The 15,020-nt window shown below is 43.6% G+C and overlaps 1 protein-coding gene across 5 annotated transcripts in view; it reads right to left on the bottom strand.

The window, feature by feature from the left end:
- Positions 1-15,020, bottom strand: part of ITGA7 (integrin subunit alpha 7) — a 281,940-nt gene that overhangs the window by 41,174 nt on the left and 225,746 nt on the right. For all 5 annotated transcript variants that reach the window (XM_078689173.1, XM_078689172.1, XM_078689175.1 and 2 more), the window contains 6 exons: positions 14,463-14,546; positions 11,738-11,817; positions 8,072-8,149; positions 7,591-7,693; positions 6,354-6,527; positions 45-152 (listed from right to left, as the gene is read on the bottom strand). In XM_078689173.1, the coding sequence (XP_078545299.1) occupies positions 45-152; positions 6,354-6,527; positions 7,591-7,693; positions 8,072-8,149; positions 11,738-11,817; positions 14,463-14,546 (627 nt within the window). The remainder of the gene's footprint in view (positions 1-44; positions 153-6,353; positions 6,528-7,590; positions 7,694-8,071; positions 8,150-11,737; positions 11,818-14,462; positions 14,547-15,020) is intronic.

The following is a 15,020-nucleotide window of genomic DNA, read 5'->3' on the forward strand; positions in this document are numbered from 1 at the left end:
GTCTGTCTAGGTGATAAGAATCCCTGTATTACTGAGGAACTCACCAGAGTAAGCTCTTTCCTTCTCGATTGGTATGCAATGGGCCAGTGGGCTGCGGAATCACTTTCAGCTTTCCCCACGTCTCGACGTGATCTTGATGTGGAGGAGGAGGTCTGTTGGAGGGGACAGGAGAGGAGGTTTAGATCACACTCAGTACCTTGCCCTTAAGTACAAGGTACACAACAATTCTTTGGTCAGTCAGCGACTGACATCAAATGTGAGTAAAGCTTTGGTAAGCTGGACATCAAAATACACACATTTACACAAGCAGGCGCACACACAAAGTGTCACACACACCTACTTAGCACCACACACACACACACACATGTGAACCTTTGAGGACAAAGGAATGCTTCAGTCAGTTGGACACATAATCAAAGTAAATACATGCATGGATCATCAGGGACACAGCAAAGTTTTCAAGTCTTGCAGAGCAGTGCTAATGTTAGCCATTTTCTAACACTAAAGAACGAACATCTGAGTTATCAAACAAGGATCCAGTCAACATTTTTGAATACAAAGGTGAAAAAGCAATACGTTGGAATATATACTTTAGAAAATACGTCTTGTATCAGAGTAAATAGTTGAGAAACATTAATTGGAAAGTTCCCAAATTTCTAAAATGAAAATCAGTATATTTTATTAATTTCTAATGCCTCTGACCTGATCTTTTTTTTAAAGGCTCTGAAATAAAGCACGGATAAGAAAAAAAGTTACTTACCTGTACATAATGTTCTGCACTATTAGTATCTTTCATAGCCTCACATGCTTGAATTATTCTCCAGTGTCAGAGAATATGTACGTAGCAGTGTACATATACACCCAAACAACACCAAAACAGCCATATGCTTCCTGTGGTTTATTCACATTCTTTTTATGACTCGATCTTTCACCTATTAAGAGTACAGATACAGAGCTTTAGTCTCTCCCAAAGGCTTAACTCCTCAAATTTTCAAAGCACGTTACATAACATATGAGGAGCCTCAAAGGGGAGAAAAGTGAGTTGCATATGAATCTATGAAAGATACCAGTGCTGGAGAACTGTAGTTACAGGTAAGTCATTTTTAGTTATTTTCCAGCATTGGATATTTCATAGGTTTGCATGCTTGAATGAAGAATACCAAAGAGGTGCACCTTACCGAAATAGATTGTGTAGAACAGTGTGGATATATCTGTGAATGGCACTCCTGTAAACAGTTGCGCTTACCTACCATGTCTCTTTTTTGTTGTAGTTGGTGCCCTGAACGCAACGGGTATGCACAGATGCGGATCCTAGGCTCACTGTGCCACAGGAGTCAAGCTGCACCCTACTGAAGAGGCCCAAATAGGCTGTCTCTGTATACTATGGTTGGTTGTGTTCCCTTCTGGGAGTGGTGTCGTTTGGCAGTTTAGGATGGACTGTTCCTATAAGGAGGATGGTCAGGAATGATTTGCATAAGGCAGACCTCTGTCTACAGTGGCATCGTGGACAAAAAATTATGGACTGGAATGCAGCCCAAGCGTTCGCCAGTGGCTGAGATTACCTCAAGCATCCAGCTATCCCCTTCATGTTAGTTGTATGACTCTTATCAAATCAACTTTCATTTTGCATTCAGATGATCTTCCAGCTTTTGAATGACAGAAATTAATGCATGATGAAAATACATCCAAAAATACCTTACCCAGATTGGCAACCTTTATTTGCATTCCCAAATGATACAAAGCGATAGTCTGATTTGTAAAATAAGCTTGTCCTATCAAAAAAACGTTAGACATTATTTTATATCAATAATGTAAAGCTCTCTATCTGGAGTGGAAGTATAGGCAAAGAACATTGGCAATGGCAAATTCATTTTTTCATTGAGATGGAACTTTTGGAACGAAACATGGAGTGATGCCTAACATAAGCTTGATTTTCATGGAGGGTATTTTTACTGAAAAGGCCCGGATCACTCTGAAGTGCCTCGCAAAACCTTTCACCGGGAAAAAACGTGTTTTCCATGGCGTATCTGTGAAGATTTGTGGACAGGTTCAGATAGGCACACTCTGCTCAATTCCCTAGTAGGAGGCCATTTGACTCGATAAGGGAATGTTCTGAAAAGCACTCCCATACATTCTTTAACAATCCTGCTGGAAAATAAAAATTGCTTCGATGGAGATACAGGTGCCTGAAAATGGCTGTCAGGTGAACCCTAAATAAGGAGTACTATAATCCTGAATGAACTGAATGAAGTAAATAAGGCAAAACACCCTGAGGACGCATTTGGAGCAGATTGAGATTGTCTGCTTCTGTCCAAATGCAAAGCTTTTTCCATTTTAAAATGTAGGTTTTATTAGCAGGTTCAACTCTTGCTGCTCCTCGAATCCTTAGGCTTTCTGGAGTTAACTTTAAAGCTCTGACTTCTATGTTTAAAGCACCCAGGCAGTCAAGTGAAGGGAAACTGAGACTTGATGCAACCCCTGGCTGCGGTAGTTCATTAGAAGGTAATGGTCTGCTTTTAACTGGATTGTTTTTTCACCAACAGATTGCACAGATCCATGTACCAAAACTGTCCGTCCCCTGCTGGGTTGTTCACAAAGAGACAGCACAATACCTGTTTGGCTTTCCGTAGAATAGTGGGAACCAACAGATTTAGTGGAAAGGCATAAGCAAATATTCCTGACTAGAAACTATGGGCCGATTATGATCGCAGATAATCCGAATCCTCCGAGCCGGCGGAAGCCACCGCCGGCCCGGAGGATGCGGATTAACCGCTGCGGACTGAAAAAATACCCCCCGTCAGATTAGGATGGCTGGGGGATATTTTTTCCGTCTGCAGCTTTTCCTCCGCGGTCGCCTTCCGACCGCGGTGGAAAAGCTCTAACATGGCTGGCAGTGTCTATCAGACACCGCCAGGCATATTAGGATGGCGGCGGTCCTATGCCTTTCAGCGGCGGCATTTCCGCCGTAGAAAGGCATACGGTCTTTTCTTTGGGGGCCCGTTGCGGGCCCCCATGGGTGAAGGGGGGGTGGGGGTTACTGCCTTTGCGTGCACGAAGCGGCAGGCACCGCGCAGGCACCACGCGGTGCCTGCCGCTTCGTGCATGCAAAGGTCAACATGCACTTTTTAACCTTGCGGCGGGTGCTGCTTGAAGCAGCATCCGCCGCAATGTTAAATGTAGGGGATGTGACCGCCAGGGTGGCGGTCACATCCTAATTCCCATGGAGGGACCGCCGCTGCCCATGCGGACAGTCCCTCTTCCTCGGGGGTGGCGGACGGACGCAGGTCCGTCCGCCATCCTAATAGGGCCCTTAATGAGAAATCCTTTTGATGTCCTAGAGACCAACACCTGCTTGTGAAGAGGTGGCATTTTGTGCTTTTCAAAGTTATGAACAGATCTCAGAATGGAGTTTCCCATTTCTGAAACACTAAAAGTAATTGTCTTGAATCTTTCTCCAACTCATGACAATTGGTGTCTTTTCTGCTTAGGAGGTCCACACACATTGTGAAGACCTGGCACTGATGAAAGGACTCCAACACATAGGACGCAGGCATTGCACTGTATAGAACACAATCTGGGATCTCGTTCCTCCTTCTTTAATGATAAAATGAAGATAGGTCATACTGTCTGTACATATGAGGACTTCCTAATTCTGGCTACGTGGTAAGGATTATTTTAGTGCAAGCATGACTTGCCTTAACTCTTGCACATTTATGTCTAAAGACTGTCCTTGCTGGTTTGCAGTGGACGCTTGTTTAAGCTCTTGAAGGGGAGTGCCCCATTCCTTCAAGAAAGTATCTGTTAGGTGCAGCTGAGGATCCTGAATATGCAACTTCTGTTCTGCAAAGATTAGGTTTTTCCAGCATTCACCATAAAATCAGCTGTTTCATGAATGGAGTTACTTTGCTGGAATCATACACTACTGGAGAACTGTTGTCACTGAAAATGGTATAGTTTCTTACCTGTAACTCCAGTTCTCTCGTAGGGGTATTTCCGTAATTGCCATAAGTGATGAATAGTCCTGCCCGCCTAAGGGGAACCCCGGAGCCGTTTTTCCAATATATCTTTTTAAGTGCTGACGTTCTCCTTTCTTTAGGAAGGCCTTTAAAAGGCCTTTACGACAGCCATAATGCAGCCTAATGGACTAGGGTACAGTGGACAAAATTCTTAATCTTGAAGGGGAAAAAGGGAACTATCCAAGGAAATATGCACCTAATGCATAGATAACTTTGCATGGTCATTGAAAAAAATCCTTCACAAACCCTTTTGCTATGAGAGAGAGAGAGATGAAAAAGTGCAGTGCAAAGTAGCCCATAGGCTGCCATTATAAGCAAAGAAAAAAGGAGACTGTGTCTTTAAGAACTGTGTAACCTCCAATATCTCTACATGCTCAGCCAGAGGCAGTTACCTCAGTTCTATTTGAAGGCTGTATTAGCTGAATAACGTCAGAGCATGAACGTGTCTGTTTACTTCACCAGGGAGGAGTAAGGGTTGCTTATGACTATCATTGAAATACCCCTATGAGAGAAATGGAGTTACTGATAAGAAACTGTACCTTCTCTCGTAGGGGATTTCCATGCATAGTCATAAGCGTTGAATAGAGTATCAAACCCATCCCCCCAGAAGCAGTGGAGTAGATAGAAACAAACATTAGCTAAGTGGCTATGCAAAGAGATTTCTGAGGGACGCGTGTCCCACTTGAACATCTGCTGTAGCATCTGTATCAAGGCAGAAGGACCTAGTGAATGTGTGGGCTGATCTCCATGTAGCAGATTTTCAGATGTCTGCCAATGGAATATTTCTCATCAAGGCAGTTGTGGCTGCCTTGCCTGTAGTGGAATGTGCTTTGGGTTTGACAGTCAGAGATTTATTAGCAAGCTGATAACATCATAGGATGTAAAAGACAATCCACCTGGAAACTGACTGTTTGGAGGTGGACAGACCTGTGCGAACCTTGCCATAATTGATGAACAACTGTTGTGATTTGTTAATAGATTTTGTTTTAACTAGGTAAAACTTTAACACTCTCTTTACATCCAGAGAGTGAAGGGCTCTCTCTCCCGGGGAAGATGGATTTTGAAAGAAATTTGGAGGAAGCTGGCTCTGTATAGACTATACCAAAGTAGGGTATAGTGTGCACAGAGTCGATTGGATTTCCAGAGGGATAGCAGAGGCTAAATTAGGTGAGTACCAACAGCTCTCTTTGTTGTAGTGTGGGTGAGCAGTTAGGCTTATCCCGAGGGTGTGTTCAGCATTTATTGTATTCACTCACTCAAGACTGATGGCACACACTCAGAGACTGACTCCAGACCAATTAGGTAAGTATAAAAAAGGTATACTTAGGTTTTATTTTCTAGAACCAATCAGATCTTGGTACAGGTAGGTAAAATATACTTTCAATCATAGAACGTTTCAGGAAGTGCAATTGGGTATTGATTTGCAATTGTTACAGGTTTGTATTGGTTAAAAAAACAGTTTAAATTACACAGTAATTACTTTTGGAATACTTTTTTATTACATCAGCCTAGGTACCACGCAGGGGATCTCACAATACAAGGTAAGTAAGACTTTTCATGATTTACGATACAGTTACTTTTCTTCCATTCAAAACAGCTGTTCAACACAGAATATTCTTTAAACAAAAACTTGTAACATTGGATTCTATGGGTGAAAAATGGTTATCGGTTTTACAGGTAAGTACTGGACTTACGAGTGGGAGTTTTGGGAGTTAGGACCAAGGTTCCCCAAGGTCTAGGTAGGCACTCAAATTGCACCACCAGCAGCACTTGGGTGGCCGGGTGCAGCGTGCAGGGGGCCAATGTTAGCCAATGGGGCTAAAGGGGCCTTCGGTCAGGGACGTCTTACGACAGAGAGGGAGACGTGACAGCTTTGAAGTTTCTGGGTCCAGTCGGGCATCTGACATTATTTACAGGTGAAGAATATGCAGATAGAAGTATTCATCAGAAACACTGATATATATATATATCGTACTAATTCAGTATTCGTAAAGGATATCTACAACAGGCCCCTACCAAATACCGAATCAGGGTAGGGTTTTAATCCCATTTTAGGAGTGGCTAAAAGTTTACAAACTCTTTCATTAATTGAAGCCCAGATCCACCAGTGATGACCTCAACTATCCAATCTTACTAACGAAGGCTTTATCAGCTTAACCATTTCCACTGGTGAATACCTTACTAGATATCCAGTGCCTCTTGGAAAGAACTTGCAAGGTACCTTATCGGACATGGGTCGACTGAACTGATTTACATTTTTCTGTTCTCAATCAAGCACAGCACCCAATAGCAAAAAAAGTTGCATCCCCTGAATTCTTACAGAGATCTGTGACTTACCAGATTAAGGGGGTTTATGGCATTAGCTGGTGTGCACTTGGCATTGCTTTGGCTCTCCTCCAGCTGGACGCTTATTGGATAGAGTAGCCATTTCCCGTTGCTGATCTCATGAGGCCACATCAGGTTCAGAAAGGCCGAGCCAAGGGTCTTCAGAGATCTACCACTTTTAGAAACCTGGAAAGAAGAGAATAAGAATGTACTCTGACAGACTTCTACGGGAAAGTGTATCTTGGGGCTGAACTGGGTAAAACAGTGAGGAAAGTCTTGTGGGACAACGAAGAAGAGAGGCACGTCAACTGGTGCATTATGATGAGGGGTGTAATAAATAAGAGAGTTAAAGGATATAGTGACAGAGGTGAGATATAAATCTCATACCCAGTGGCCAAAGTGAGTACAGTAACATACAAAACATTTCAGTCTAAAGAAGGCACACATAAGTCCCAAATGAAACAAAGTATGTGTTCTGAAGTGGAACCCAACCAAAAGAGAGATTTCGGCAACAAAGAAGATGTGACTTTAGTCAAGACTTGTCACATTCTGTTTTTCTGCATTTATTCCCCACATGGGCCCCCATTATGAGTAGCATGGTGCTGGCATGGGGCAAACAAAGAATGGAAATAACTTTGTTGAATTGGTTTTACTAGGTGGAAATCTGCACTTTATTGTCCATTCTGTAGTGTTTACTGCTCCCATTTACCACGTACTTTCTAGCCACTCTAGATGTGTGCCTTTGAACACAGAATGCTTGGTGGTGCAGGGTATAGAGCACTCAACCCATTATCTGAACCTCAAAATATATTCTTCCTCCTCATAACTTTATACCTCTATAAGCCATCTTGCACATTCATACCTCAGCCTGGGAAGGTTAAATGTAACAGACCTACCACAGTTGTATGCACAAAACGTGCACATAGTTCTGTACTCATAGGTCATACATGCTTACTGTTTACCTGCATATACATTACATAGCATACAATTTCAACTGTGTTGCTTGGTGGCAGATCCATATGTATATTAGGCAACCTGACTGCCTAACTGCTATTGGCCAACTACTGCTAATGGCCAACTTGGTAACATACATCTCATAATTCCTGTGCTTAAAAGTAACTAGTGTGAATAATGGATCTTAACCTTGTAGAGGGACTCTAACTCTGAGGTCAGGTGTGAATCTGATTGCATCCATGAATCGTACAGAATAAAACCATACATATAACCATTCATGTATATCCATCCTCACCGTTACATTGAGGTCCACCAGGCTGCCAACGTCCTGCTCAGTCTTGATTGCACTCTCACCCACAATGTTGCCACCGAAGAAGAGGCGGTTTGGGGTTGCAGAGCTGTAAGGAGGAGACATGGTAAGAATGGAAAAATCTACTCTGAGGAAAAGCGGAGCAGGGACAGATTAATGTCTTCCTTCAACATTCTACATTCCATCAATACAGCAGAACCTCACGTCCTTTTTGTATCTTCTTTTCAATGGTTCCTTTGGATCATGATATCTGTTTGAGGTTCCCTGTTACAGTCATGCACACCCTTCCAATCTCCACTTTGTGTCAGTCTCCCTTCCCTTTCTGTATCTTTAGCACCATTTAGCTATCAGCTTTTCCATGCTACTGTCCCACATCTTTTGCTCTCTCTGCACCAGACAGTAACCTCCCGCACCTCCTGTTCTCCCTAGTTCCCAGAGGAATTCAACTGGTGGTCAGTGTACTTACAAAGTGACAGACAGTTGTAGTTCGATGACCACCCGTGCCACGGCTAAGATTGGCTTCAGGTTGGGCTGTTCGCTGATTCTGTAACAGAGTAAAGGACAGACAGTAGGTGATGGATAGCACCAGTCATAGCTCATGCAACAAGTGCAGGCTCAAGGGTACAAAATAAAAACTTGCTTTTTGAAATCCACTGAACATATCGTAGGACTATAAATGGCTGGGCCAAAACATTCCTTAAAAGACCATACCACACAGAACCCAAACCCTCTGTCTAGTGAGATCCATTACTAGGCAGTTAAACATAAGCCCCAGCACACCTTTAAATGTACATGAGACAACACTTTATCAACTGGAACCAACCTCCTTTACTTTAATGCAGCCATCACAAGATTCATTAACACACTCAACCTTTCCCTGGAGACATCTTAAGGGAGTCATCTCAAGAGCATTCAGGAGAGGTAGGCACCCTCTTATCCCCCAGTAGCCATAGCACACCATCACAAAACAGGACTTAACCCCTCTGTTTTACTGACACCATTCTCAGCCATGCAACACAGAACCAAAGCCCTCCAATTTACTTGAGCCACCACCAACCATACAATAACCTCCCATTCTCTTGAAGCCACCATAAGACTACACAACATGAACAGAAAACATTCCATTCTACTTGAGCCAGCACAAAGCCATGCAATAAAGGGCCCATTTCATCATCCAGTTGCATTCAACAGAAGACATCAACAAAGCCATACAGAAAACGACCAATCCTGTTCCATTACACTAGAGACAAAACCATAAGACTGTACAATAGTAGAACAACTAATGAAACCATTACAAGATGATTCAGTGCGTAACACAACCTCTCTCACTCCACTGGAGCCATCAAAAGACAATGAAACACTGGACCTACACCAATAAATCCACTGAATATGGAACCCTATGACAAAGCAATACCATACCCAACCCTCTCCAACTCTACTGAAGCCCTTACATGATCAAAACAATACTGGACCCACCCATGCATTCTATTGGAAGCAGTCTTGAAACCATCTGATACTGGGAACAAACTCATACACTCTACTGGAGCCATAACAAGACCAAACAATAATGGACACTTACAGAGTACTGCAGATAGAATTTTATGACCAGATGATGCTAGACTCATCTCTCTCACTGTAAAAGAACCGTTCAACACAGCAAGTAGCCTCTATACTCTTCTTCAGCCATCACAATTCAATACTATACAATACTGAAACAGCCCACCCAATCTCCTGTAGCCAATATTTCAAGGTTATGCAGCATTGGAAACTATCCATGCCATTCTGCTGAAACTATTACACAACATCACAGTACAGAGCCAAACTTCTGCACTCTATTCAAGATCATTTAACACACAGCCTTCAATTGTGGCTTGCAAGTCATTTCCGAATCCTGTCTAAGCTGAAAAGGGGACTGCTGGTTTTCAGTCATCGGATGAAAAGAATGCGATACGTTACTAAAATAAGTAAAAGATAAGCTCAACTTCAGAAGCCTTCGGAAGGCCCTGACAAATCTTCTCTCCCAGTTGAGGAGCTTAGTAACCACATAACTCTTTAATCCTTGGGTTTGTTTTACTCTTCCATTGCCATGCGCAAGAGACAATTGATTGTGTGGTAGATTTACCTGAAGCTGTATCTGCTTTTAATATCTGGATATCATCTGCTGTCATCTCCATCGCACCATTCAAATATAGTAAACTCACCTGCAGTAAGCCAACTACCCTATGGTACTCTGACACACTGAGAGAAGTAATGCATTTAAGACATGCTTCACAGCGGATGCATCTTGGATGCAACAAAACTACTGAAAGTTGAACGGTAGAAAGACTGAGATTTCTCTCATTCAATTCTAATTGGTCCTTATTATGGTGGTCTAATAAACTAGGAGCTACTCCCACCACAGCTAAGAACAATCAGCAATCAAGGCATCACATTTGACCAGGGCTTGTCATTTAAATCTCAAATAGCGTCTATCACCACCACATGCTTCACTTCAGATTGGACTATTGGACCGCCCTTTATTTGGAACTTCCTAAGTACTTCATCCAGCAAGTGCAGACTCAGACTGTGCTGAACGCTGCAGCTATACTTCTCTTGAACGTACTAAAAGACTATTCTATTGCCTCATAGTACAGAGACATTCACTGGTTGTCCAGCCATAAAAGAAGCGTCTTCAAAGTATTAGTACTTATTTTTTGTGCCTTTTCCTACAAGGGCCTAAAATATCTTTAAAGGTTGATTTGTCTATATGCCCCAATAAGTCCTCTTAGATCCTCGAATGCCAGACTTTTGATTATGAGTCGGTTTAAGCAATTTTGACACATAGGGTTGCTCCTTCTCCCTTGTAGCTGCAAAGCATTAGAATACTTTTCATTTATTCTTTCGTTTATTGGTGTCTGCCATTGAAGTATATCAAATAAACAAGTAAACTAGAATACATCTACTCATCCAAATCAATCCACTGAAGCAATCACCAGATCATAGAATATTGGAACCAACCCCACCAGTCTACTGCAGTCATAGTCAAAAGACTATGCAGTACTGCACCAGACTCCTCCCATTCTACTTGTACCATAACACACATCACAAAGCAAAACGAAAACGCCACTACATGAGCCATCAAAAAACATAAATTACTGACTTAAGCCATCACACCACCATACAACACAGAAATCAAGCCCTTGCATTCCACTGAAGCCATCACACAAGTGAACAACATTTGATGCAAACCCATTCCAGACGCTGAGTCTCATCCTTGATTCCATACAACATTTCAGAATTCAATGCATCTAGAAAGATACCAATAGATCTCCATTGCCTGGTCTATTCTGCCTCTCTATTACCAGTGACATATTGTGTTGTGTTTGCGGACAAACGTTATGTTATGTTATCCATACTTATCCCAGCGCTAAAACAGATAGAAGTTGACAGAGAGGCAGTGAGGCTAAAGGTTGGATAAAAGCCACGTCTTAATCCTTTTTCTGAAAGCCCAATTGTCCTGCATGCCACAGGCAGCAAGAGGAATGGAATTCCAGAAGGCAGGTGTCAGTGCCCTGAAAGAGCGCCCCCTGCTCTTGTCCTGCGCACTCGCGGGACACAGGCCAGGTGCAGGTCCGCGGAGCGCCAGGCTCGGACCGGAGCATACACCCAGTACAGCTCGCTCAAAATTTGCAGACCCATGCCATGCAAATGGGTATGTGTCTGAACAACTTTGATGCTACAAATTCAGACTGCCTGAGCCATGGCTGTGTAGTACTCACTGGCCATTGTGTTATAGCAGCTGGGCTCCTTGCCACGTTTTTCTACACAGGGTTCTCACAAACTAGATAATAGCAATGCTTTGTTAGTTTTAATTTTTGATTCCGACTTGGTGGATGCTGTTGCTTGCTATTTCTCTGTCCACACAGTTACAGCAGACAGCATAGTCAAGGTTATATTTAATGCTAGCCTCTATGGCTGTTTTGATTGGTTGTTTAGTCCTACACCTTTTATCTGGCACCAAGTAGGATAACCTGCCCTCCTGGCAGGTAATGCCAGGCAGAAATCTTATCTAATCCAGAAGAACAGTGCCTTCAATGCTAAACCAGGCTAGTGGCAGGACATTGAGTTATACTTGCTGAGTGGTCAGACTTACGTGGAGAGCTGAAGGGCCACCTCCAAGGCCGTGGTTTCCAGGGTGATCCCAGCATTGCTGATGATAAGATAGAAGGCGACCTGTGGGATCAGAGAGCACAGGTAATATGGAGAGAGGGGATGGGAGATAAGGAGTGGGAGTGAGCTGGAGTAACATAAAAGAGATGAGATTAAAGGAAGAATGAGAAAGCAAAGATACAGGGAAGAAGTGGAGACACAAGGGACAGGCTAAGGGAGTGAAGAGTAGACAATATGGGTCCTGAGGAGGAGTGGGATATCTAGAGCAAATAATATGGGGAGAATTGAAGAGTACAGGAGAGATGAAGAAAGAGCCAGGAGGAATGGATAAAAGGGCAAGAGAAAGATGGCGAGGGATGGAGGAAGAGGTGGAAAAAGGAATAGGAGCATAGAAATAGTGAATGGAAAGGGGGTGAAGGCGGGAAGGGAGAATGAGAGGGTGGGAGGATGGGAAAAGAAAGCTGAGGCAGGTGAGAAGAAAGGCTGAGCATCACGAATCGGGCAGAGACATGGTTAGTGAAAGGAAAAGAAGGTGGTAGAAAAGAATGGGAACCAAAGCTGGACTGACATGGAAGTGTTGGGGTCCAAGGCAGTGGCGTAGCAAGGGGGGGAGGCGGTCCGAGTTTTGGGGGCCGTGACCTCCCCCCTTACCTGCTGCCGTCACAGTGCGGCAAATGCATGAATCACCAGCACCCCCACACACTTACAAGGAGCCGCTGCGGGGTGGCAAATGCAGGGATGGCCACAGGCAGGCAAAGGTCCAGCTATGCAACTGGTCCAAGGAAGAGTGAATGTACGGTGGCAGGCAGAGAACGTGAAGCAGATAGGTGGAAATAGTGGAGGCGGGGTAGTTGGTGATAATCTTGGATTTTGTGTGGAAGTCCTAGAGTGGTGTTGGGAGCAATCAGTGGTGGAAACAGGGAGTGTGGGCTGAGTGTGGTGGCAGTGGGATGAATGCAAGATTAAATGGGTGAGTATGATGGCGGTTGGCAAGTGTGAGACCAGTGAGGTGAATCTGGGGCTCCTGGGGTCAGTGTGAGACCAGTGAGGTGAATGTGGGGGTCCTGGGGTCAGTGTGAGCACAGTGTGGTGACTGTGCTAGATCTTGAATGGATATGAGTCAAGATTAGAGTGCATGCTTGTACTGTGAGTGTAACTTGTTGAGATTTTAACCACAGCAGTGGGAGTGGCATCGGTATAATGAACATAAGTATCAGTATTCAAATTGAGTTGGTGGTTGCGGGTGGGGCCCACCGGGATTTCACTTTCGGGGCCCGGCACTTATTTTCTCTCAACGGTTTTTGATCCCAAGCAATAGAGGATAAAACACAAAATGGGAAAAGAAAGAGCAAGAGAAAGACAGAGCAGTGACAAAGAGAGAAAGAAGGGATGAAAAAGAACCTGCAAGAGTGAGATAAAGGGGCAGGGAGTGTTTGTTTGTACATTAAAGAGGCCTTAGGTAAAATCAAGACTGTGCAGCTTTGGTATTCAGCATCCGCAACTTCAATAGCACGGGCCATATGCGTCTGCGCAAAAGTGTGGGCACCAGCACTTACTGTTTTACAAATTAAACACTAGTGGGGATAATATGGTTCGGTACTATCACATGAAAACGATGTAAAGAATGCAAATCAAAAAGTTGTATAAGAATTCTACCAAAAAATAAAAATAAAGAATAGGATGAACACACAGCAAATTGTACCATTGTTCTAATTTATATCAACAAAGCCCAGAGGAGTCCAAACAGTGGTGCCAGGCCTTCAACAACCTAAAGGAAAGAGTGAAATGTCGGAGGATTCCATGATTACACCGTCAGGGGCCAATACCGTGTGGCTGTTGGCACGCCATCAACTTTGCAATTGGTTCACGTTTACAAAAAAGCTGATCAACTGTGGGGTGTGCTTGCATTAATAAGGGAACAGTTAAATGTGTTGTTAATATGTTGACTGTAACAGCTATATCATGAGTGCGAACGGTTCCGTGTAAGAGTGGTGTATTATGGTGACTGTGAGAACGCAAAGTGAATGGGACAGAGCGTTCAGTGTGAGCAAAATGGTGAGTGTATGTGTCGCGTAGTGAGTGCAACACCATTGGGAGGAGTGTGAAAGCACTGTGATGAGTGTGGGAGATATGTGGTAAGTATGAGAGTCATTCAGTGAGTGGGAGAGCATATTCTGAGTGTCCAAGTCATGCAGTGAGTGTGAGAATAGTGTGAGAAGCATGAGTACTAAGCTGTGGGTATGGTGTGATGTGTAGGAGTGGTGTGTTGTACGTTAGAGTTATACAGTAAGTGTGTTGTGATGTGTTTGAGGGCAGTGTGGTGAGTGAGAATTATGCGGCAAGAACAGCAGTACATGTGAAAATCTTGTAGTAGTGGTAAGGTGTGAGTTTGAACACAGAGTGGTGTGTGTGTGTGTGTATGAGCATGAGAGTTACTGAGTGGGTGTGATGTAATATGATCAGCGAGAGCCGTGGTAAGTGTGAGAACCCTGTGGTGATTGTGAAAGTAGTGTGATGAGTGTGAAAGAAGTCTTGTGAGTGAGGAAGTTATTGAGTGTGTTGTGATGTGTTTGATAACAGAGCGGTGAGTGTTAGAATCATGCAGTGAGGGTGAGGACAGTGTAACGAGTACAGGAATCGTGCAGTGTGGGTGTAGTATGCTGCGGTGTGAGATAAGAGAGGGTGGAATTAATAATCAGGATACACACCTCGCTTCCTCTTTTCATGGGGTTCCCCAGCTCACACTCCACCTGGGAATCATTCCCATTGAACTGACAGATGATCTGCCTTTCCTGTGCAACAGAAAAGAGTGCGAGGGAGAGCATTACAATAAAACCGGAGCAAAAAGAAAGCAGATCTGCACACTGCACACTGTCTTCAGGGGCATAGCTTCAGAGGGGTGTTTGGGGTGTGACATCCCCCAAATAAAAGCTTTTTTGGCCTGGAAGTTGGGTATGGGGGGCCTGAGTCAGGCCTGCTAAGATTGTGCCTGTGTTCCTCGTTGTTGTCCAAGAATAAAAACCAAATACGTCTCGTTTGGTCCAAATCAGGAAAGAAAGCAGCATATGTTCATCTGGTGGCTAGTTCTCAAAATGTGAAACCAGATTACGAGGAATCAATACCAGCTTCCTTGATTGTCCAAATTGTGTGGTACAGGCAAACAATTTATTTTACAGAGCCCCTTTTTCTTTATCACATATTAGAGCACTTTAAAATACTTGAGTTGAAAATGTGCGCCATGCAAGCACCTCGTACGTTTTAGTTAA

The sequence above is a fragment of the Lissotriton helveticus genome, chromosome 1_1, assembly GCF_964261635.1.
Source record: "Lissotriton helveticus chromosome 1_1, aLisHel1.1, whole genome shotgun sequence".
NCBI classification, from domain to species: domain Eukaryota; kingdom Metazoa; phylum Chordata; class Amphibia; order Caudata; family Salamandridae; genus Lissotriton; species Lissotriton helveticus.